General features: G+C 32.8%; 1 protein-coding gene and 1 pseudogene across 1 annotated transcript; both read left to right on the top strand.

Moving 5' to 3' along the window:
* Positions 1-4,371: 4,371 nt before the first annotated feature.
* LOC122280740 lies at positions 4,372-6,479 on the top strand (annotated as a pseudogene).
* A 9,254-nt stretch (positions 6,480-15,733) lies between these two features.
* LOC122281906 (non-specific lipid transfer protein GPI-anchored 7-like) lies at positions 15,734-19,510 on the top strand. Its single transcript, XM_043093771.1, has 3 exons — positions 15,734-16,201; positions 16,846-16,884; positions 19,152-19,510. The coding sequence occupies exons 1-3, from the start codon at positions 15,880-15,882 to the stop codon at positions 19,238-19,240; spliced, it is 450 nt and encodes a 149-aa protein (XP_042949705.1). The 5' UTR covers positions 15,734-15,879; the 3' UTR covers positions 19,241-19,510.
* Positions 19,511-26,681: the final 7,171 nt, after the last annotated feature.

Raw genomic sequence — 26,681 nt, 5'->3', positions numbered from 1 at the left:
AGCAAAATTAAACATAAATTATAAATTATCAAATGCACACATTTGCAATAATGAAATTTGCTTTAAAACAACATTTATTTGAGTAAAAAATATTAACATCAGAGTAATAGTAGGAAATCTTTTCCTTACCTTACGCTATCATTTATCTGTAATAGAGAAATGAATTTCTACAAAAATATTAATAGATAAAGAAGTTCAATTTAAATTTCTATTTTCCACAGTTTCAAGAGAAATTAATGCTTTAAAAGAAGTTTAATTGGTTAAAGAATTAATATTTTAACTAAGAATAATATTAATTTTTTAAAACAAGAATTAAAATACAAAAGAATTGAAAAATAATTAAAAGATCCATTATTAATTCAAAAAATTAATAATCTTAAAATTATAATTGAAAAAGAAGTATGCTCTAATTACCTAATGCTTTTTAGAATAGAAAATAACACATAGTTGAATTACCTTATGAAAAAAATTTCTCTAAAAAGAATATTCCTACTAAAGCTAAACCAATTCAAATGAATAATGAATTATTAGAATTTTGTAAAAAAGAAATTAATGATTTATTATTAAAATGATTAATTAGAACAAGTAAATCACCATAGAGTTGTGTTGTTTTCTATGTTAAAAAATAAGTAGAACTAGAAAGATGTATTTCTAGATTAGTCATAAATTATAAGACATTAAATAAAGTATTACAATGGATAAGGTACCATATTCTCAATAAAAAAGATTTATTATCTTGACTTTATGATGCTACTATATTTTTAAAATTTGATATAAAAAATGGATTTTGGCAAATTCAAATTGTTGAAAAAGATAGATACAAAACGGCATTTATAGTCCCATTTGGATATTATGAATGGAATGTTATGCCATTTGGATTAAAAAATGTCCCTAGTGAATTTCAAAATATTATGAATAAAATATTTATTCATTTTACTCACTTTTCAATAATTTACATAGATGATGTATTAATCTTTTTTTCATCTATTAAACAACATTGGAAACATATAAATACTTTTGTTCAAATTAATAAACAAAACGTATTAGTTGTCTCAACAAAAAAAATAAAATTATTCTAAAATAAAATTAGATTTCTTAGACATGATATCTACCAAGAAACTATTACACCAATTAGTAGAGTAATAGAATTTGCTAATAAATTTTCTGATGAAATAAAAGATAAGAAACAATTACAAAGATTTTTAAGGAGTCTTAATTATGTTGCAGATTTTTATCAAACTCTCAGACCATTATGGAAGCCATTATTTAAAAGATTAAAAAAGAATCCACCATCATGAACAGAGAAGTATACAAATATTATAAAACAGATAAAAGCTTATGTTAAGAAATTACCATGCTTAGGACTTCCATCTCCTCATTCTTTTAAAATTGTGAAATAGGTGCCTCTGATCTTGGTTATGGAGGAATTATGAAACAAAAATTATCAAATAACTCCGAATAAATTATTAGATTTCATTCAGGATGTTGGAATCCTGCTCAAAAGAATTATAATACTATTAAAAAAGAGATGCTAGTTATTGTATTATGTATTTCCAAATTTTAAGACGATTTGTTGAATAAAAAGTTTTTACTTAGAATAGATTATAAATCAATTAAGAAAGTTTTGATTAAAGATGTGAAAATCTGACTGCTACAAAAGTTGTTTCTACTTCTTCTTCTACTCCTTCCCAAATTATCAATTCTCTACCAATATCTCAGCCTTCTATAACTCCTATTATCCTCAAAACTCATTGGCACCCAGTCTTTCACATTGAATCTGAATTACAGCACTTTATTGATCCTAAAAAATTATTTGATGTCTTTCTATTACTAGATTGACATTATGTTTCACAGAACATTCCAAAAATCTAAATTTTTTATGAATTTAGTTTAGTAGATATACATTATATTATTATTTCTGAAATCCCCTGTTATCTTTAATCTCAACCTTATCCACATGCATATTCGATTATTACTTTTCATAAAATTACTATTAAATAATTCATTACCTTAGAATAATGGGGAAAAAGCCCTAATTTGACAAGAAGACTTTCTCAACCATATGATCCACCATATTTTGATTATTATGATTACTAGCAGGCATGGACAAAAACATTTTTAAGACAGAACAAAAACTTGCGCCATTTTTGGTTTCTTCATTTTGACAAATTATAGGAAATTAAAACATTCCCACGATGATTTCTGCTATGGTGAGATCAATTTTGACCAAAATTTCTCTTTCTTCCTACTCCTCTCCAGGAAAGTCTCCATATTTTTACATTATAAAATGATTATCTATCTTCCTTATCACACTGTCCACTACTTCTTTTCTTCCTTAAAACAAAATTAAATTAGATTATGAAGTGAGAATATATCATTAAACCTCATCCTTCTCTTAAACACATTATATTCTTGACCCACCAAGTTTCTGTCAAATGGTGGACAAAGTACAATTATGATTATGTTGTAAAAATATTTTCAAAGATTACCAAGGGCCCTAAAGTTCTAGTCCAGAGAAGAAGATTTCAGGCTCAATTAACATTAATTACCAGCAAAAAAGATTTGAAAAAACTAGCTGAAACAATGTCATAGGTCTCACGCAGTGATGATGAAGAAAATCCTCAACAACAGGTCAGATTATCTCTATTACAGCAAGCAGCAGTATCATCACCAATTAATCAGGCCTCTCATTCTCAACATGCCTCTTTTTTTTTTAAATTATCCACCATATTGGATGGATTCTCAAAATCTATTTGATCCGAAACTCTCAAATTATAATTCTCAAATTATATGATTTCAGAATAATATCGATTTCCCAATTATTCATCATGACAAGCTAAAATTGTCAGAACCATTATCATTTTAGATGTTAGCAACATTATCTCATTGAAAAACAAGACAAGCAACTTTGTCTATTGTTAAGATTATTATCTACTATCATATTATTGTCAAGATTCAAAGATGACGTCCAGATTCAAAGATCGTGTCTATTATTATCCATTGTAAGGATATTGTTCAAAGGTCAAGATAGATGTGAATTATTCAAAGAAAAGACAAATGACTTTGTCTCAAGATATTGTTCACTAAAGTCTAAAAGACTTTTTCTATCTTTGAAACTCAACAATTATTAGTTGCCAGAGAAAGGAAAGATGTCGAGGATAAATTATTGACGATTACTATACTAGTGTCTATAAATAAATAGTTTTTAAGTAATGAAATGCATTAAGAATTTTTGAAGTCATTCATTATCTTGCTCTTCCTACTCCCAAAATATCATATCTTGTGAATTAAGTCTCTTTTCATGTCAACTACTCTCAATTTCTTTGAGAATAAATCTTCTTGTAAATATTATATTTTTAATGAAATCTATTTTATCATATTCTGTCTTTTATTTATGCAAAGTGTAGGTTCTACCGTCTTTTATTATTTGTTTTTCTTTTTTATTTTATTAGACTGGTTATACCGTCTCTTATTATAATAAATAAAATATATATATATATATATATCTATTTTATATTACTTGGGATACGTATACATTATTAGAGCCATTGACTATTATATATAGAGCAATAAGATTGCAAATAAATAAATTGAATATCAATATATAATAGCCAATGGTAAAATTATATTAAATAAACAGTAATAAATAGTAAAAACTAATAGTGAACAATACGTAAACAGTGCAAAACTATACATAAATAATATACTATTTGGCTATTTATAAAGTAGTGGGACTGACACCTTTTTCAATATAAAAAATTAAAAATTATTTTATCTCATCTTCTCATTATCTAAATACATAATTTTTTATAAATTATTTCAACTCATTTTAACTTAAAAATCTCACTAATATTTAAAATATCTAATATAAACTTATCTCAACTCGTGTATCTAAACAGGACTTACATTAGTCTTATCCTATAGCATGTCATGTCACATTTTTTTCCCACGGTGCATGATTGATGACCCCAATTGCAACCTAGCTTTTTGCCAATTTTGAGAAAAAACATGCAAATCAGCCCATGGAAAATGATAGGGCTAAGCGGGAGCCACCGCTGGTAATATTTTATTTTTTGTAATTTCTTCTTTTTTTTAATAATTAAGTAATTTTTTTATAATATTATTATAATTTTTTTATATTTTTTTAAAATTTTTAAAAGTATTAAAAAATAATTTAAAAAAAAAATCAAAAAGACAAAAAAATTTTTTTGCCTAAGGTGCCTGTAGCACCGTCCATCAGCCAATATTCTAGTTTTCGCGGAATGGATAGGGATGCTTTTTTCTGTACAATTGTTTGTAACAGCTATATTCTAAATCATATAAACCTTTTCTAAAATCTTATCTCTAAATAACTATTGCCAAGTACACTAGTATCCTCTTATAAAGGCTAAAACAAGGGCAAGATAATATATACATACCTGAAGATCAAGTGTCAGACTTGCATAGAAGCATCCCAAGAAGTTTAAAGGCTTTTATCTACTTCTTATAATCACGTCTTCCATTCACAAATTAATCTCTGCATGTTGAATACAGGCGTCTCTGCCAAGCGGTCGTGGTGGCCGTGGCATGCAAACGATGAGAAAGGAGAACTTGCTGGAGCAATTGTTACTGCTTTACTCTCTGTATTTGCGGTGTTCTGGTTCCTGTGGGCAGCCAAGAAACCAAGGAAGGTGATACCTCCATTGCCGCCAGGTCCCCGAGGTTTCCCACTAGTCGGGTACCTTCCTTTTCTGGGTACAGATCTTCATAGGAAATTTGAGGAACTCGCAGGGGTCTACGGCCCCATCTACAAGGTTTGGCTTGGAAATAAATTGTGGGTAGTGGTCAGCTCACCATTACTGGTGAAAGAAGTGGTTCGTGACCAGGACACAATATTTGCAAACCACGACTCTTATATAGCTGGTCTAGCTGTAACGTATGGAGGAAATGATATTACACTTTTACCTTATGGTCCTGACTGGAGGAAGTTGCGCAAGATATTCACACGAGACCTGCTAAGTAATGCAAATCTGGATGGTTCTTTTACTCTTCGGAGAGAAGAGGTCAAGAAGTCCATAAGAAAGGTGTATGACAAAATTGGCACCCCAGTAAATGTTGGGGAATTGGTGTTCGTGACGGTGATGAACACCATCATGAGCATGGTATGGGGTGGCACGCGGCATGGAGATCAGGAAGGGACAGATATTGGGTCCGAGTTTAAGAGTATGTTGTGGGAGCTAATGGTGCTACTTGGAAAACCAAATGTTTCTGACCTTTTCCCTGTGCTTGCAAGGTTTGATTTACAAGGGATTGAAAAGGAAGCAAAGAAGATTTTCCAATGGTGTGAGCGCATTCTTGATTGTGCCATTGATGAACGGATGAACTTGGCTAAGGCCAAATTAGAAGAGGGGCCTGGAACGACTGAACAAAGGAAGGACTTTTTGCAAATTCTCTTGGAGCTAACGGAGCGTGAGGATGCTGCAACATCACTTAGCATGACCCAAGTCAAGGCCTTGCTTTTGGTATGTCCGATTTTTTTTCTTTTTTGTGCTTGATCTATTGAGTCCCATCTAGGGAGTAAAACTAGCGTTTGATTTTAGTTGAATTTCTAGTATAAATTTTTATCAGACACAAAATCTTAGCTTTGAGGTAATTTATTAATTAATATTTGTCCGTTCTATGGAATATCTCACTAGAGTGGTGTTAATATATAGGATATAGTGATAGGTGCATTGGACACTACAACAACGACGATGGAATGGCTGGCAGCGGAGCTGATGCAGCATCAAGAGGTAATGACAAAAGTCAGTGAAGAATTGACACGAGTTGTGGGTTTGGACAACTTAGTGGAAGAATCCCATTTGTCCAAATTACATTATTTAGATGTTGTCATTAAAAGAGACCTTGCGTTTACACCCAGCACTCCCTTTCATAGTACCTCGTTGTCCAAGCCAATCTAGCACTCTTGGTGGGTACTGGGTACCCAAAGGTACTAGGGTTTTGTTAAATGTTTGGGCTATACACAGGGATCCAAAGTTTTGGGACAATCCCTTGGAATTTCAACCGGAGAGGTTCCTAAATGATTCTGTCAAGGTGGAATATTCTGGCCACAATTTTCACTATTTTCCATTTGGGTCCGGAAGAAGAATATGCGTGGGGCTTCCACTAGCGGAGAGGATGCTGAAATATATAATAGCTTCATTTTTTCATGCATACGAGTGGAAATTGCCACAGGATACAAAGCAGGATTTATCAGACAGATTCGGTCTGGTTACTAAGAAAGTGAAGCCAACGGTTTTAATTCCAACACCAAGGCTGTCTACATCTGAGCTCTACACAGAATAACTTTATATCCATTTGACTATGTAGTTGCATGCGTAGTTAATTTCTCGTGTCACAGCTTGTAGTACTGTACGTGTGGCTCCCCGAGCATTAATTGTCTGCCTGTGAATTATTGAATTAAGCATTATATGTACTTCAATGTTATATCCTTTCTTTAATTTCTTGATCTTGGCTAAATAATATATAATGCTTGAGATGCTTTAATTTAATTTTACATAATTCTAATTTGCATATGACTAGAAAGGTTGTCAATATATAACATGTTAAACGCACTAGCTAGTGATCTAGTTGTAATTAGTCTGCTACATGATCAACTACCTTAAAACTATTCATTTAATATTTCTTTTTTATAACCATTATTGAGTAAACGATATATTTAGACTAATTTTTTTTTTTTTTTTTGAAACGTTATTTAGACTAATTTAATAAGTAACAAAACTCCCTTTATATAGGCATACAACTTTGGGCAGGGGATCCCATTATTTCGATCAGTTGGGCCCGGGCGAATACATGTACGAGATAATGATAAATTTACTACTTCCTATTATCTATGTATTACTTTATATAGTATTTGAAATTTTTATTTATTTTTATTATTTTCTTTTAAATATTTTTTTACAGCCTTAATAATTAAAGAAGAAATTAAAAAAATATATAATTTACTAATAGTCATTCTTTTAATCATTAACTAAAAAATAATAAAAAAATTAAAAAAAAAAAATAAACAACTACCTGTTATATATTATCTTTGAAATTTTACTTTTCCAACTTGATTTTAGGTGATAACGTCACCTGTACTAAGTTCAGTACTTTGTAAGACTCCGGAAACTACCACGTACTTAACAATTAAGCATTTTCTTTGAGAATTCTTTATCATGACTCCGGTGTACGTACGTTAACTGTCTGGTACGAAAAATCCGAAAATATTGATCAGAAGTCAAGTTGCATGAAACGAGAAGCTAGCGTTTGTGCTTGGTTCTCATGGCGTGATCTAAAACTCCTAGCTAAAACTTTGGTGCATTTAGCTGTAACGTATATATTGTTTCTCATTCATGATCATCAGTAATGGGCGGCTAAACTACTACCTTGAATGTGCATGAAACGTGAAGCGTACGTTACTACGTACGTTCGTTGTTAATTGGTCCTCATGGCGTACGTGATCTCAAACTTGTAGCTAAAAGTTGTTACGAATGGAGATAATAATTAGTGCGTCATGCATTGCATATACTTATTTAATACACTGAAAGGCACCCACCTACCGTTTATTTTTATGGTTTATTAGGTACACACATAACCCACATAATTGATGTAGCAAATTGCTATACCGAAAGCGAATTGCTATCCTATAAATAGGAGAGCTTAATTATGTAAAGTAGTGTGTGTGGGGGAGAAAGAAGAGAGAAAGAGAATGGGTGAGTAGAGAGAGTTTACAGAGAGAGGCTTTTGTAAAAATTATTTTATAGTGAAGTTACAGCAGCTATGGAAGTAGGCAATTGCCAAACCACGTTAAATTTCGTCTCTTCTTTTTTGGGAAGCAGAAAAAAGTTAGTTTCTTGAAAAATAGCAGAACTCCAAAGTCTACAAAGTTGGAGTTGGTGCACACAGATTTGTGGGGGCCATCCCAGTCGCTTCTCTTGGAGGATCGCGGTACTATGTTTCCTTTATTAATGACTGAAGCAAGAAAGTATGGGTTTATTTTTTGAAAAATAAATCTGACACATTTGACACTTTCAAGAAGTGGAGAGCCATGGTTGAAAATGAAATAGGCTTGAAATTAAAATGTCTGAGGTGAGACAATGGCGGAGAGTACATCGACGAAGGGTTCAAAGAATTCTATGCTGCAAATAGGATTAGATTTCAGAAGACTATTCCCGGGACACTGCAGCAGAATGGTGTAGCTGAACGTATGAACAGAACTCTCAATAAACGTGCCAGAAGCATGAGGCTGAATTCAGGATTGCCTGAATGTTTTTGGGCTAATGCAGTTAACACTACAACCTATTTGATTAACCGTGGACCTTCAGTTCCCTTAAAATTCGATCTACTAGAGGAAGTCTGGAGCGGAAAGAAGGTAAATCTTTCCCATTTGAAAGTTTTTGGCTGTATATCATATGTTCACATAGATTATACTGATCGTAACAAGTTAGAAGCTAAATTTAGAAAATGTTTTTTCATCGATTATGGTGATGAATAATTTAGCTATCGATTTTGGGATGATAAAAATCGTAAAATCATCAGAAATAGAAATGTGATATTTAATGAGCAGATTCTATACAAAGCTAAGTCACAAGCTAAACCTGAGGAGCAGCCAAAGAAACCTGAGGTTGTTGACTTTGATGTTACTCGAGTCAACACTAATCAGAACGAGGATCAAGAGAATGATGATACACAGATCAAACAAAGTACACCACTCACTGTTATTGGAAGATCTTCAACGACGATTAGGCCACCACAGTGGTTCTCACCATCTCTACACTACATCCTGTTAACAGATAGTGGTGAACCGGAAAGTTATGATGAAACTCTACGAATTAAAGATTCGATCAAGTGGGAGAAAGCCATGCAAGATGAGATGGAGTTACTGATGTCAAATCATACATGGGAGCTAACTAAGTTTCCAAAAGGCAAGAAAGCTTTGCACAACAAATGGGTGTACAAAATTAAGGAAGAGAACAATGGTAGCAAGTGCTACAAAGCCAGAATGGTCGTGAAGGGGTTTCAACAAAAGGAATGTGTCGACTACATAGACATTTTCTCCCCAGTTATAAAATTGACCACGATCAGGCTAGTGTTGGCAATTGTGGCTGCAAAAAATCTACATCTTGAGCAGTTAGATGTGAAGACTGCATTCCTTCATGGTGATTTGGAGGAAGACATTTATATGCACCAGCCACAAGGATTCTTAGTGAAGGGAAAAGAGAATCTAGTTTGCAAACTGAAGAAGAGCTTGTATGGCCTAAAACAAGCTCCACGACAATGGTACCGAAAGTTTGACAACTTCATGTGTAGTAATGGATTTACAAGACTATGGGCTGACTATTGTTGCTATATAAAGAATTTTGACAACTCTAATATTATCCTACTGTTGTATGTGGTTGATATGCTCGTTGCAGGGTCAAGTATCGAGGAGATCAATAAACTGAAGAAGCAGTTGTCAAAGCGGTTTGAGATGAAGGATTTGGGTGCTGTAAAACAAATCTTTGGTATGAGAATTATTAGAGATAGGGCTAATGATACTCTTAAGCTCTCGCAGGAGGAGTATGTGAAGAAGGTGTTCAGAAGGTTTAACATGGACAAGGCGAAACCAGTGAGCACACCCTTAGCTAGTCACTCTCGACTAACTAAGGATCAGTCACCAAAGACGGAGGAAGAGCAAGAATACATGAACAGAATACCCTATGCATTTGCTATTGGTAGTCTTATGTACGCTATGGTCTGTACAAGGCCAGATATTGCACAAGCGGTGGGAGTTGTGAGCACGTACATGAGTAATCCAGGAAAGCAGCATTGGGAAGCAGTTAAGTGGATTTTAAGATATCTACAAAACTCTTCAGATACGTCACTATGCTTTACAAAAGCAGGTTTAAAACTACAGGGATATGTAGATGCTGATTTAGTAGGTGACGTTGACAGCAGAAAAAATACTACTGGATTTGTGTAAACGCTGGGTGGTACAGCTGTATCGTGGGCTTCTAAGTTACAGAAGATTGTTGCTTTCTTAACTACAGAAGCGAAATACGTTGCTATAACTGAAGCAGGGAAGGAAATGGTTTGGTTGCAGTCATTCTTGGAAGAATTGGGAATGAAGAATGAAAAATGTATTCTGCACAGTGATAGTCAGAGTGCTATTTTTTTTGCAAAGAATCTAGCCTTTCATTCTAGAACGAAACACATATAGTTGCGATATCATTTTATCCGATCTCTTCTCGATAGTGAATAGCTGATACTTGAGAAGATTCGAGGAGCAGAAAACCCAGCAGACATGCTCACAAAAGTAGTTATTGCTGACAAACTGAAGTTGTGTAGCTTCAGTTGGTCTCCGTACTTAAATGTATGACTTGAAGTTGCTGTGATGGTTGCTATGAAGATATGTAGACTCATTTGTCTCCAAGTAGGAAATTGTTACGAATGGAGACAATAATTAGTGGGTCATGCATTGCATATGCTTATTTAATGCACCGAAAGGCATCCACCCACTGTTTATTTTTATGGTTTATTAGGCACACACATAACTCACGTAATTGATGCAGCAAATTGCTGCACTGAAAGTGGGTTGCTCTCTTATAAATAGGAGATCTTAATTGTACAGAGTAGTGTGTGTGGGGGAGAAAGAAGAGAGAAAGAGAGTGGGTGAGCAGATAGAGTTTACAGAGAGAGGCTTTTATAAAAATTATTTCATAGTGAAGTTACAGCAGCTGTGGACGTAAGCAATTACTAAACCATGTTAAATTTCATCTCTCCTTTTATTTAAAATCATCTCTGTCTCTGACCAGTGTCCTACAAAAGTTTCGCGTGCACGCACTTATATATATATATATGATATAATTTTTATCATTCATCAATATTGGGCGCGCAGCTAGACTAGACAGGAGTTTTCAATTAATGAGATAACTTGTACGTACGTGTGTGGTTTGGAATAGGGATAGCAATATGTTACACAACTTGTTAATTCAATACGAACACGATACGATAATAGCGGATTATGATTTAATCTTAATAAGTTTGGGTCAAAACGGATTGACTCGTTAAGGCATGATATCTTAATAAGTTAATAACGGGTCAATCTGCTTTGACTCGTTATAACCTGTTAAGACACTTTAAGAAAGTTAAAATTTGTTAAAATTTTAATTTCGATATTTTTATTATTTGGATTACTATTTTGGACTTATAGTTAGTTTTATAATTTTTATATATATTATGATTTTAACATTTATATAAAATTATACTAAATTTATTCTGGTTAAACGGGTTAATTTCAGGTCTATTCAATCCATTTACATAAATATTTTCAAACGAGTCATTTTGTATCGTGTTAACTTATTTCATAATATTTACCAATAGGTCAAAACGAGTTGATATGACACGATCCATTATGTTAATGTATCATATTAAAATTTAAAATTTTGACACGAAAAATTTAATAAATTAGATTAAAATTAATTTATAGAATATAATATATATATATATATATATATATTGATAAGACATGAATATATGATTCTTCTAATTTAGAGTCGTTGGACTCTTGGACCCGGATCGAAGTTTGTCAACCTGGTATGACCTGGTAGTCAATAGCCAGCTCAAACCTTCCTTTTGACCGTTTCAATACAAAGTTCTTTGAGGGTTTTAATAATCTAGATGTAAGAAACATTCATTGGCTCCTCAATTGAAATCTGTCAACATGAACATGACAACTTGCTGGTAGGCATGGTTTGTGCCACGTATTGGAGGCACTTAGACAAGAGTTTTCCCACTGAGAGAAAAGTTTGGCTGATTACGACAAACATATATGGCTAAAAGTCCGCAGTAAGTAGGTGGCGATTGTTGAATTTTATCACTACCTTTCGTTTTCTCTTGTTGACCACGGATAATTCGTTCACATCAATTTACGTGCGCAGCTTTTAGGCAAAAAAATGAAAATAATTTATCTAAAAAAACAGTCAGAAGATTATGAGTTTTATTATATATAAATATAATTACGTATTAATCTGTATATTAATATTAATTTATTTATATTTAAAATTTAAATTAATACTATTTTTAATAAAATTTATTTTTTTATCAATCACATCATATTAATGTATAAATTAGTGCACTTACAATTATATTTTTCCGAAGATTATTACAGTCCAAATAACTGTTACGACGTGTCGTTCGTTTGAAACTGCTTCAATGCATGCACCATTTGTAATGGGGAAACTTTGAAGCAGGCGTGCCGCACTAGCTAGCTTAATAACCGCGTGTGCGTGTTGAATGAGTACTGCTTTTGTGTGAAAGCAAGTTACCACTTTTTTTCTCCCCCGATTTTCGGACCTTTTAGAAAGGTATTTGGGAAGGTGTACGTTTGTCATGCATTCACATTTCACACCTTTTAGGTGATGGGTGGATCTGTCTAGAATTATTAAATCCCAAAAGCAATCTGGATCGATCCTAATTTGCTTGTGAAATCAACAGTACTACCGGCCGCAACCAATGGATCATAAGGCATTGCCGGCCTCATGTCTTGACTCTTTGACAATCATGCGTCAAATCATAGAGTTTAGTCAATCTTTCACACGAGTGATCTAATGATATCTATCTATATATTCCAGACTGCCAATTTGTTTTAGCTTCATATATGCACCTTTAATTCTTATTATCAAAAACCTTTTTCTAATCCTTGAAAAAATAAAAAATCAGAAAGAAGTTTCAGACCGTCATTAGGGCCGGATTGTGAATATGGACGACGCGTACGTATTTGGTCAATATGTTTCCGCCATAGTCTTCCACATATGCCTCGAGGCCCATTGCTCGCGCGTCCGCTAGCATATTTATTTGAAAAAGAAAAAAGAAAAAAGAATGACAGACAATTAGTCAATGTTTTTAATGTCAAATTACGAAACCATATTCCACCATCAAAGCATATTGAATAATCACAACGATTGATTAATTTAAATATTTTACGGAACTTGAAACTTCTAATGTGGTTGTTGAGTTATGAGAACCAAGTATATATATATATATATATATATGTGTGTGTGTGTATATATTTTGGTCATTTTCTTTGAAAAGTATAAAGGCCCAATTACAATGTATCAAAATGTCGATTTAATTAAGGAATAATCGCTCCCATTTAATCATGCTGTATGGTCTTGAATAGAGATTAATTAATTTTTCTGATTGTTGGCTTTAGAATTTTGTTTCCAAATGATGACTCAAAGCTTTTTGGAATACCGAAATAATTTCTAACTCTCACTTGTTAAAATTATAATACAAATAATTAAATTTTGTTATTTCTATTAATTAATTTAATTTTTTTAGATAAATTATAATTTTACATTATATCAAAATAGATATCATAAATTCGAATACTGACTCTATATTCTATCACAAAAGAAAGTTTGCCCAATATAAAAGAATAAGTGGCACTTTCACACCTCTCTCCTACAAAAATAATTGGGAAAAATAGTGTGTTGATTGTCTGATTGAAAGCTGAAGATGGCAAGATTTTTTCTAATAAATTGCAGTCCTTTTGTTGCGTAGTTTTCCAATATTACATTAGGGGCATACCTGGTGCTCATATATGGATGGCATAGTATCATTATTCTTTCATTTAATTTAAAATATAGAGTATTTTGATCATTTCATGTATACGGAGTAGTGCCCTTTAGGTTAAATGCCACTTTCTTTCTTTCTTTTTTTCACATATTTTTAAATATTTTTTAAAAATACACTAATACATTAATAATATTTTCTTAATTATTAAATAAATAAAAAATAAATATAAACGGTTAAAATAAAGGAGCAAAATTATGAGAAATACTATCATTATATTTTCCTTAATGTATAATATCCATTTCACTTGAAATGGTTGAGAGCCTTTTAGCTTAATTCAAAATAACTAGCATTTATAAAATAATTTCGAATAGATCATTCTAGAACTGTATAAAATTCAAAACAATTCAAATGAGAATTTACAAATAAGTTTATTCTCTTACGATTCTTTCGGGACTTCTCTTTCTGGACTCGTCAAGAATTTTTTATATTTTGACTGCATCCCCATTTTAATTTGACAAGACTACTTTAAGTTGACAGGATCAAAATTAGAAAGATGTTATTTATCATTATACATCACATATTTTATATATTAATATTATTTTTATTTTATTTTATTTTTATTAAATTAATTAAATTATTTTAATTATTATCTATATATTCGATATTTATTATAGAAAAATGAAAAAAAAAATGATAACATGTATGGTGTATACAAATAATAAATAGGATTATTCAAAGAGTATAACTTCTCACCGGCTAAACCGATCTCTCTCAAATAACGGCCTCTAATAAATATATGTCACGTAGATACTACATCTTAACAACAATATGACCGCAATATATAGAGACAAGTTTTCACTCTCCTGTCAGGCGAAGCCTCTCTCTCTCTCACACCAAGAAAATTAAAATCTGGGATTGCAATTTTAGTCTATTCAAGTGGCTATTTGTATGTTTATTGTGATGTAGGGTTCTGACGTACGAAAAAAATCCGGTAACTTGAATGAGTTAAAGAAGACTTGAATACCTGAAGAGATGACAGAGGCTTGTTTGGTTCTTCTTATAAAGAAAAAAAAAACTAAAGGTGGGATGGATGGTGCAGTGAAGATGACGGAGCACTAGGAAAAGGCTGTAATTTATACAAATCAACCTCAAATTTTTGAAATTTTTTGGGGTACGGTTTGTTGGTTCTTAATTTTTAGGCAATTGAGTGAATTGGGTTTCTGATGAATTGTAGAAATGATCTGAATTTTAGATTAGAGATTTTTGTTTTGCTCTGTTTTCATCAGAACTAATTGGCAAAGAATTTGGGTCCTCCATGTTAAGCTTGTTAATGGACACAAAAGTAGTACTATTACTGATACAGACCCTACAAAGGTTCAGGATCACCTTGTTAATGGAGATGAGGAAAGTAAGTCCAATTCATCGTTGATGTCTCAACGAGGTAGGATATCAAGGAAGTCAGAGAAGACACGGCGTCATAGTTTTTGATAATTTGAAGGGATCTCTTGGTCTAGAGGTGCGATTGTCTGAACGGGTGCACCGGTCTAGAGCTCTTGCGTCGGTACGGTCGTGCGGCATGATGTGGCATGGGTAGAGTGGATAACGGGTTTGATTTTTCGAATGGGACTTTGCTACATACAGTCGGGAAATGCAGTCGGCGTACAGTCGGTTATACGGAATGAATAAAAAAAATTACAAAAAAATTATTTTATATTCAGGGAGACCTACATGAATTATAAAAAGTTATAAAAATAATTTTTTTTTACATATAGGTCCTGTATTAATTTTTTTTTACAGCTGACTGCACGCTGACTGCATTTTCCGATTGCACAAATCATTTCTGTAATGAAAATTGCTTATGTGTCATCAGTTTATTTGTGGCCGTTATACGCATGAGAACGGAGCTTCTGTCTAAAGAATTTTTGTTATGGAAAAATTTAGTTATAATTAGTTAGAAAATAGAATTTATTAAAAATAATATCAATTTAAATTTTAAATATAAAATTATTAATATTAATATATATATTAATACGCAGATTCACTTGTTTAATATTACTCTTCTATTATTCAAAACCAATACATAACACTTGTACGCAGACGAAAAAAACAGAAACGGGAAAGCAAAAGCAACACGATTCCCCTGTCGCTATATAAGACCAGAAACAAGAGAGGCACAGGTGCGAAACCGGAAAGCTTACAGAGGACACGAAAACAAAAGCGGGCAAAGACCATTGTACCCCATTGATCGGGAACAGAAACCCACACAACATCCGAGAGAGAGAGAGAGAGGAAAAGAAGAAAATGGGTGGCTGGAAATTGCCCGTGTCGATGACCATGATGTTGGTATTCATGGTGGGTATGACAACCTTGGCAGAGGCACAGAACAGTGGTAACACATCTTGCGCTCAGAACCTGATCCCATGCGCTAGCTCCATCAATTCCACCAGTCCCCCAGCCGCCAACTGCTGCAGCTCCATCAAAGACGCCGTGACCAACCAGCTTACCTGCCTCTGCAACCTGTACAACGCCCCCGGCGTGCTTCAGTCTTTTGGCATCACCGTTGCGGAGGCTCTACGTATCTCCCGTGCCTGTAATGTCAATACCGATCTCACTAAATGCAATGGTAATATTTTTGCTTCTTTTCCTCTACTCATTATGGGTTCTTGTTGATGAACTTGAACTAATTTCATTGGTTCAGGTTTCACAAGTTTTAGGTATTTGGTGCACCCGTTTCGTAGTTCTTCCAATGAAATCGAGAAAATAGATCGCATCGGCCCCTCACAATTTTTGTGATGCGAAAGGAATTAAATTTCACTGAAATTTAATATCAAATAAATGGAAGTTAAAGATAATAGAAAGGCTGGATCTTAAATTTGTCTATCAAAATTTCTCAATTTCTACGTTTCTTCTCGTATTGTCTAGTGGGTACACCCACCGCTTGGGCTAGGTCCAAACCTTTTTTTTTTTTTTTTTATCACATTATTTTTTTAATATTTTAAAATATTTTTAAAAAGAAAAAAAAATTACAGTATTATTTAATAATATTTTTTTAATCATTAAATTAAAAAAAAAAAACAAATTTCATGTTTTTTCCTAGCTGTAATGTGATACTGTAATCATTAAATAAAAAAAACAAATCATTAAATAATATTATTTAATATTTTTTTAGCTGTAAAGCGGAATCCCTAGCTTTTTCCTATTCTTATGCTCAAATTGCTTTTCAACTAATTTCATGTTTATTTGTTTTCAATATTTTTCCTTCCACAGCCACAGCTCCGTCGCCTACATCTGTGCAGCCTACCCCAGGTAACGATCTCTTTTCGTGCTTATGCTGCTTTAAAAGAAACTGAACAATAAACGTAGTTATCACCATTAAGCACAAGCGGATATCATCATCTTTGTGTATGGTCGTTGCACGTATTGATCAATCATGTCCGTAGAACTGATCAAGAGTAATGGACAGTCTGGAAGTTAGGTTGAATCCAAATCCATCCGCTACCTCTGTCCTACAATTCTTTTTGGGTGTTTTCAAGTTTGCTGATGGGTCTGCTCAATTGTTAAATTATGTGCCAAAAATAGTTTAAGCCTTAAATATGTTTTAAGTGGAATAGGTGGTGATGCCAGCTCAGAAGTGCTCATGGAGTTGGGGCCTTGAATCCTCAATTCCTGGGAAGACGTTTTCCATTGTGCCCTTATTTCGGTTGCTCGAAGTTCTTTTTTCTTTCGTTTTTATAAAATTTAGAATGATATAAAATATTATCTATGGTCTGATTACAGCTAATTGAGGAGGGAAACAGGGTCGGATTTTATTTTTCTGTGCTTTCTTGATGACGAGAGTCATACATAATCGTGTTAAAACATCTCTCTCTCTCTCTCTCTCTCTCTCTCTCTCTCTCTCTCTCTCTCTCATTGTTTGCTAGTTTTAGGTGACGTTTGGATAGTGAATTGAGTTGAGATGAAAGTTGAATAAAATATTAATAGAATATTATTTTTTAATATAATTATTATTTTTGGATTTGAAAAAATTGAATTGTTTATTATATTTTATGTGAGAATTTAGGAAAGTTTTAATGGTTAGATGATATAAGTTGATAAGAGTCCTTTTTAGCAACTCAAAGGGACCATTTTAGAACTCTGGTCCTCTCCATTTTGCAAGATAAATAATAGGTACCCAGTGACAGATTGACCCTCTGGATTTGCCTCAGAATAATATGAGATGGCCTTTTCCCTTTCTGGTGCTGCTTTTGCCATCTAAGTGGTAAAAACTTGTTCGTGTTTAAGCACAAAGTGAATTAAAAAACAACAACAACAGAAAAGTTAAGAGATTTTGGTGCTCTCGAGTATTTGGAAATGGATGTCAAGACTAGCTAGACCTGGTTATTTCTATTAGAATATCTGGCATATACATGAAAGGGGAGTCAGGCGAGAAAGTATGAGTACACTTGCAAAATTATAAGAAATTGCTCCTAGTCTCTGTTGACACATTGTTATCTCATAATAATTTGGCTTCTAATTTTACTTCAAAAATAAATTGGCTTCTAATTTTCATGTTCTTAATTGCTGGGTTCTTTCCCTCTCTAAATTCAGAGAGGTGGGGGTGCCCGGGCCGCTTACCTCTCTTATTTAGAGTCACAACCCTCATGAGCAGGAGGTTAAAAGGCTCCTCAGAGACCCCAATCCAGGTGAGGAAGGCATCAAAATGAGACCCTACAAGTGGGTTGGTCCTAGTTGATCTCTGGTCCTTGAAAACAAGGCACCGTAGTGAAGGTGACAAATTTGCTGGCGGAGACGTCTTTTACCTCGGGGATTAGTCGAGAACCAGAGCCTTTCTAGAACAGTGAAAGTTCTCGGATACCTCGTCATCAAAAAAATTTAGAGTCACAACTAATATTTTGCTTCTCCTATAAGCCTTTCATAGCACTCACTCTTGCCACCCTGTGCACTGACTAATAGAATACTGGCCTTCAAGTATCTATGTTTTTTATCAGCAATCTTTTGGTAACTAACACTTCCGTAAGACTGGTAATGAACTCTGGCAACTGCGATTTTGATAACCTCTTGAAAATATGATGGTCTTGCATTCAGATCTTCTACCATAATGGTTCTAATTTAAATAAACCAAGTACAGAATCTCTCGAGGCTTTCCCTTTAATCATTCTCAAAAGCAAAGCAGACTTTGCAATTTCTCATTTTTATCATTTATGGCTAATGGAGGCAAGGGTTTAAAGTCACATCTACAATTTTAGATAGATCGTACTGTAGAGTCATTTTTGGTAGGCAGTACAATTTCAAGTCATTTAGGAGTCTTGTAGATCATACTGCTAATGTTTCTTAGATAGATCGTTTTTCAATGAAACACAAACACAAAAAAACATTCAATTCCCTTGTGGCTTGGTAGTATCGTGATCCTCATGGGCATCTTATCTCGATTGCACTAGATTGCGGTATCAAGTTCTATTGCATATGTTTACATCTGAAGTCTCAAGTACAGGAAAAAATTACGTATTCCACATAGATATGTAGCAAATTGTACACTCAACTTTGTCCTACTAATATTGTGACTAACATTGCAGGAGTACCTGGAAAAGATGCAGCAGGCAGGATAGGGTGGACTGGCTTTTCTGCTATATTCTTCTTCCTGGCTTCAATGATGTTTTATTAGGCTGCCTACATATAGGAACAGAGACAGTTATCGGACTGAAAATAATGCTGCGATCATTTCGGTATCGAGCAGCAGCCTTCCGACATCTTGGTTACAATTCTTTTACGTGTTTAACTTGTACTGTTATTTAATTGATTATTCCAGTGTTATTACCCTTAATAATTTACTTGTTCATGTTTATGTCAAACTTTAGTTACTGTAACTACTGCGTTATTTTTAAAGACATCGACGTTTGGACGCATAATTGATTGCATTTTGTTTGGCATACCATTTGAAACAAAGTTCATATTCCTTTTCAGAAACATCTATATTGAATACGTTTAAAAAAGACAATAACTCAATTTTACTAATATCCTCGTTTTAAAATAGAGTAATGCTACTCTCCCACCCATCGGTCACGGCGTGTCTCATACGCTAAATGTCACTTTTTTTTTTTTTTTTCTTCTCTGTATTTTTTAAACATATTTAAATATTTTTTAAAATAAAAATATACTAATATATTAATATTTAAATAATAAAAAAAAAATTAAAATATATAAACGGTCAAAATGAATGGACAAATTCATCAAACATATCATCATTTTCCTTTAAAATATTGCTAGTGCAAAATTGTAGCGCACAATTAAAATCAAAGAAGTGGATTATGTTATGAAACTATCGAAAAAGTAAAGAGAGAGATAGATTTATTATAAAACTTTCTAAAAGGAGAGAGAGATAGAATTCAGAGAAATTATGAAACTTATGAATTTCTTAAAGAATTCAACGATATATATAGGCGTACAAAGGGAACTATGCTATCTTACTATGCAGTACTATGCTGGCACTGTGCATATGTCGGCCATTCACTATGCTAGTTACTATGCAGTACTATGCTGGTACTATGCACTGTGCTATGTCGGCCATTCACTATGCCAATTACTATGCAGTATGGCACTATGCACTGTGCTATGTCGGTCATTTACTATGCCAGTTACTATGCAGTACTATACTGGTACTATGCACTTGACGACTAGATAAATGTGGTCATACAATTCAAGATAGTTTATAACACTTCCCCTTTGGATGACCATATTTAAAGAATATGCCTCGTTAAAACCTTGCCAAGGAAAAACCCTGTGGGAAAAAATCAATGGCGAAGGAAAAAAAGTACAGTATTCATGTGTATCGCCGAGTGCTTTAGGATTGCCTCATTAAAACCTTGCAAAGGAAAACCCAGTGGGATAAAACCTTAGCGAAGGAAAAAGAGTACAATCAGCACAAGTCTTCAAGACATTACTTCCCCTGAAAAATGCATGATAACAGCTCTTCAAACCTCCGCATTCCAATGTTCTGCATAATCTTCTTAAATGTTGCAGTTGGTAGTGCATGATAACAGGTCTTCAAACCTCCGCATTCCAATGTTCTGCATAATCTTCTTAAATGTTGCAGTTGGTAGTGCTTTAGTGAATAAATCTGCCAGATTTTTACTTGACCGTACCTTCTTGATATCAATTTCAACTTTCTTCTCATGAATTGCAATGATCTTCTTGTGTGTATCTGAAAGATAACTCGCATCTGTACATCCAACTAACTGTGGACTTGATCCATGTTGATAAAATAATCACAATGGATCTTTCTGCTCATCACTACTCTTCTGGATTTGTACTCTTCTGGAGTTCTTGTAAATAACACAGTTAGTGGAGAATTCATCAATATTAAACCGCTAACCTCATTTTTTAATAAAAACGGTGGCCAGCCTTTTAAGATCAGACAAGCACCGCGGATTTTCAACTCCTCTGTAGGTGTCAGGCGTGCTGTCAGGCACCGCAGCTGTCAGGCGCCGCAGAGCTATGAAGTTATATTTCGTCTCTTTTCTCTTGCTTCACGAGAGATGCTGTATCATAATTTTCTCTATAAAAGAGATATTCAGCTCATCTTCATTCGCATCTCATCTTCTTCAATTTTTTTTTGTAATCATACTGCATTTTTACTCTGCAATCTCTTTCTGTATTCTTATCTTACAATGGCTCAGCGATCTTCTCATGGCCAATATATGAGGTACTCTGCATCTCGTTCATCAGCTGTACCTGCTTTTACCACAGGTGCTATTATGCAATATAATGATCTGACTCATAGGTCAGATAATGAAGCTATCTATGAGCTTGTGAGTCTCGGTACCCAATACTCATCATCCATTGTCGCATTTTCTCAGCGACTGCAATCCAGAACTTGTGAAGTTGACAATCTCTACGAGAATATTGCTATACTTCAGCGACTTCTTCTGGAGTCCAACATGAAGATAGAATCAATAAAGCAAGAGAATAGGAATTTAAAATCCTTGCTTAAATCTTATTTTCGATTGCCCATCCCTTTAGATAGGGATGCCATGCAGATTCTTGAAGAACAAGAGCATTTAAAGAATGAGGCAAAGTGCCTTAAATTTCTGTAATTCTTGCTTCAAGATAATAAAATAATATTTCACGAATATTCATATTTGTGTTTCTATCTTTTGGTAGATGTTCTGTGTGCTCCCCTTTATTTCTTCTTTAATAATGCACACTTCATATCAAACCCATAATATAAATCTGAAATATTAATTGTATTAAAAGATGGTATTTCATGACTAATAACATCATTCATCTTCCCCTTGAAGCCGCAAGGGTTTCAGATCTATATTTCAAATATGTGCAGTTTTCATGAGCTCTTCTGGAGCCTCAATGACATTTAAATCATATATATAAACTGCAATAATAGCTTGTTTTCATTTGCGTTTGGATTGCTTTAGGTCATATAAGGATCTTTGAAACTTGATAGAATACATATTTTCAGATGTATTCATATTAGAAGTTTCAGACATTTTCTATCCTTCAGGGATTTTCATATATATATATATATATCATGATCCAATGATCCATATAAATATGCAGTTAAACATGCATATCCAAACTCTCGGTAACTTTCAAGCTAATAAAAATCTCAATATGATTTCAACAACTTTAAAATCATATCAATATTGTTTTTTCAAGAAACTAACTTGTGATTTCTATATCACATTTTCATATTAAAAGTTTTAGGCTTTTTATATCATGTATATAAATATCCACTGATATTTAACAAAAATCACATCTTTAGGTGTTTAGACTTCAAGTCCATATTTATCACATTTTACTTAGTGATATCAATTCTGCAGGAATTGAGAAACTGACTCGTGATTTATATATCACATTTTTATTCCCTTTCCATAAATACCCACTGACATTCAACAAGCATCACCTATTTAGGTGTTTGGACTATAAGTCCCGATGCATCATATTTTACTAGTGAATCAATTCTGCAGGAATTATTTCTTTCAAATATTGGCCAATATTTTACGTCGGTATTCTTCGACGGTTCTTGATTCACTTTCTCCATTACTTCTGGTAATGTCAATTGCCATCTCATATGGAAATACGTTGTCGACAACGATTTTATTTCTATCCATAATTTCTCCATTATCCATGAAATGTAACGAGATCTCGTTATTTTCAGGTACCTGTCCCTCTTCAAGGGAAGACATTTTCATGAAAAACCTCTTCAGGAGGCACTCTTCAAGAGTTTATATAGGAGAATTTTATACAGAGAATTTGGATGGACTTTATTGCTTGTTTTGTGGGTATGACCTCTTCAGGAGCACCAAATTATTTGTGCCTTTCTCTTTTGAGATACTCTATCTTTTGTATCGATAAGTCTCACATGCTTTTATACATGTTTTTAGACTGCTAAATTTCTTAATTGTCCTACAGGGACTTCAATCCTCGCTGGGATTTTAGCAGCTAGAATATGAGACATTTTTATCTTATTGCATCCAAAATTTAATTATCATCTGAACTTCTAGTTCACATATGATAATCAAGATAACGTTGAATAATTTCATCTTATTTGCTTCAAGCAAATTTTTCTTTCCACTTCTGGTGGTAAGACTTTATAGTAAAAGAATATTCTGGTTCTTTTATGGACGTCCATATGAAAATAATTCGACTTATCGTAATTGATTTTGGATGATCAAGATAACCATGAAAAGATATAAATATTTTGAATCATATCACCTTTTGATGCATCATAATATTTGATTCAATAATTTGTATAATATCATCTCAAAGAGAAAACTTACAGCTTTTCCAATACGATCTTCTGGCCCGAAAAGATATTCATTATCACGTCCAATCTCTTAGTTTCTTTGAATAAAACGTATTATTCTTTTCACTTCAGGGAATAGAATGATATAAATTCATTATTATTCACTTCAGGGAATGATGTAGATCTAGTAAGACGTGAATAATGATTCTTATTAAAAGCTCATTATTTTGTTCAGTCACTGAAAGACCTGATACAAATTTATAATATATTGTGAACGTTTACATTTTATATTGTTACTTCAGGAGCATACTCGATATTGCTACTTCAGGAACACATTCGAGACGTTCATTCAAATATATATATTATTTCCACAATTTCAATTATGCAACTTCAGGTGCATAAATCATAATGAGCTTTTGGTACAAGTATTACTCATATGAGATACTCAATAAAATTATTGATTTAGGACGATCTTTCAGGGATGCTCCATTTCCATTATCAGATAAATCATATCATCAATAATTTATAACAAGTATAAATAAATAAAACTTTCATTACTACAAAACATTGTAGAATATAAAAATATTTTATAATAAGATAAAGGAAATACATTAATTAAAAATGAACACTTTCATGATCAACTCTACCACTAGAATCCTCAAAGAAATCAGAAACATCAAGACTTGTAATATCTTCTCTATCTATAGAATCTAAAGCATATGATGGTTCAGTAAAATTTGTTTCAAATTTCTTTGTTTTTTCTTTTATAGAAGATTGGTATAAATCAACCAAGTGCTTATCTGTACGACAGATACGAGCCCAATGTCCAGTCATACCACATCTATGACATCCATCTTCATCTTTCTTTAAAAATTTGTTTTGGGGACCTTTGCCCTTCTCTGAGTTGAACCACTTATGGTGGTACGGTGTATATATATTATTGTCCATTTTAGTGTGATCACTTCTAGGACCTCCACTTCCATAGTTTTTCCTACCACGTCCACACCCTCGTTTTCTTTGAAAAGATGCACCATTCACTTCTGGGAATGATGTAAATCTAGTACCATTCACTTCAGGAAATGATATAGAACCAGTAGGACGTGACTGGTGATTTCTTAACAAAAACTCATTATTTTGCTCAGCTAATAGAAGACAAGATATAAGTTCAGAATATTTTTTAAACTTTCGCTCTCGATACTGCTGCTGCAGGAGCACATTCGAGGCATGAAAAGTAGTATATGTCTTCTCTAACAAGTCATCATCAGTGACTTTTTCACCACATAATTTCAATAGCGAGCTAATTTTAAAGAGTGCAGAGTTATACTCACTACACTCTTGAAGTCTTGCAACCTCAGGTGCATCCAATCATGACGAGCTTTTGGGAGAATTACAGTTTTCTGGTGTTCATATCTCTCCCTTAAATCATTCCACAAAATAAGTGGATCTTTCACCGTTAGATACTCAGTTTTTAATTCTTCATGAAGATGGTGCCGAAGGAAAATCATTGCCTTAGCACGGTTTTGCAGGGACCCTTGATTTCCTTCTTTAATTGTATTTCCCAGGTTCAACTCTTCCAGATGGATCTCAGCATCAAGGATCCAAGATAAATAATTTTTTCCAGAAATGTCATGAGCAACGAATTCCAATTTTGTAAGATTTGATATTTTTTACATATATAAATCAGGAATATAAAAATATATTGAAAAACTTACTTGAAGTAGAGGACTACTAGCTTCAAAATCGTCAGAACTTTCGTGCTGATAACGTGTTATGAAACTATCGAAAAAGTAAAGAGAGAGATAGATTTATTATAAAACTTTCTAAAAGGAGAGAGAGATAGAACTCAGAGAAGTTATGAAATTTATGAATTTCTTAAAGAATTCAACGATATATATAGGCGTACAAAGGGAACTATACTATCTTACTATGCAATACTATGCTGGCACTGTGCATATGTCGGCCATTCACTATGCTAGTTACTATGCAGTACTATGCTGGTACTATGCACTGTACTATGTCGACCATTCACTATGCCAATTACTATGCAGTACTATGCTGGCACTATGCATTGTGCTATATCGGTCATTTACTATGCCAGTTACTATGCAGTACTATGCTGACACTATACACTTGACGACTAGATAAATGTGGTCATACAATTTAAGATAGTTTATAACAGATTACTTAATCTTCTACGTTTTTTTTGTCTACCCATAAGGTAAGTATTATAATATTTATTATTATTTGTATAAGTATTTTTAATAATATTAAATAAATAATAAATATTGTATCCACAAACTCAAGAGAAAATCTTTTTCATTTCCAAAAATACCCTCTTTGGCTGCTTTTTGATATCTATTCACAGTCTTGATGCAACATATTTGGTGGGTGACTGTAAATAAAATATAATAAATAATTTAATTTTTTTAAATTTTAATTCAATCTTTTAAAATTTTAAAATAATAATATTAAAAAAAATTAATAATATTTTATTTAATTTTAATTTAAAATCAACTTATTTTATCATACTATTCAAATAATCTCTTACATCTCGAAAGGCATCTCTCCCTTATGAAGAGAGAATAAATGACAGAAAAGACAAAATCCTATCCCAGAAATCGCTCACCCCAATTTTACGTTTGACACTGTTGAGGAAATTTTCTATTATTTATATAAAAGAAATGTTAAAATATTTCTGATTAGTGATTGTAGATTTTATTTATTTAGTAATTAAGAAATATTTTTTTTTTTGCCGAGAAAAAAAATTAAGAAAGTTTTTTACAATATGTTATAATTTTTTTTAAATATTTAAAAGTACTAAAAAAAATTATACGAAGAAAAAAAAAATAAAATTGCACTATCAGATCTCCCATATGTGACCGTTGAGTCAGTTTTAATATTTGTGCCCATCTCAACTGGTCGAAGTGCCGTCACTCCATCTAGAAGAACATTAAAAACATGAATAATGATAACCTTATCATTATTTTATTATTTTTTTATCATTTTTTTTAATTTTTTAATTTTTAATTTTTTTTACTTAATGATTAAGCAAGTGACTATCACTAAAATTATATATTTTTAAAATTTTTCTTAATGGTTAAGGATGTTAAAAAAATATTTAAAAGAAAATGATAAAAAAATAAATACACTACAAGTGATAAAGTAGTAATAAAAGAGTGATAAGTGTCTTATTACTCTAAAAACATTGTTTTAAATACTGTATCGGTATCAGCCGTAACGGCCTATGTACCAGCTCGTATTGTCAGGTATTTCGATCGTTATTTTATTTTTTTCATTTTTTCAAACTACAAATTTACTTTTAACTACTAATTCTATTAGATTATTT

The sequence above is a fragment of the Carya illinoinensis genome, chromosome 11 (assembly GCF_018687715.1).
Source record: "Carya illinoinensis cultivar Pawnee chromosome 11, C.illinoinensisPawnee_v1, whole genome shotgun sequence".
Taxonomy (NCBI): Eukaryota; Viridiplantae; Streptophyta; class Magnoliopsida; order Fagales; family Juglandaceae; genus Carya; species Carya illinoinensis.
The sequence above is the reverse complement of the archived record's forward strand: the minus strand, read 5'-3'. Positions and strand labels throughout refer to the sequence as shown.

Bases quoted from the DNA above. Each gene is read 5' to 3' on its own strand.
- LOC122281906 (XM_043093771.1), top strand. From the start codon at position 15,880: ATGGGTGGCTGGAAATTGCCCGTGTCGATGACCATGATGTTGGTATTC. The intron at 16,202-16,845 runs GTAATATTTTTG...TTCCTTCCACAG, and splicing joins CGATCTCACTAAATGCAATG to CCACAGCTCCGTCGCCTACA. The intron at 16,885-19,151 runs GTAACGATCTCT...CTAACATTGCAG, and splicing joins ATCTGTGCAGCCTACCCCAG to GAGTACCTGGAAAAGATGCA.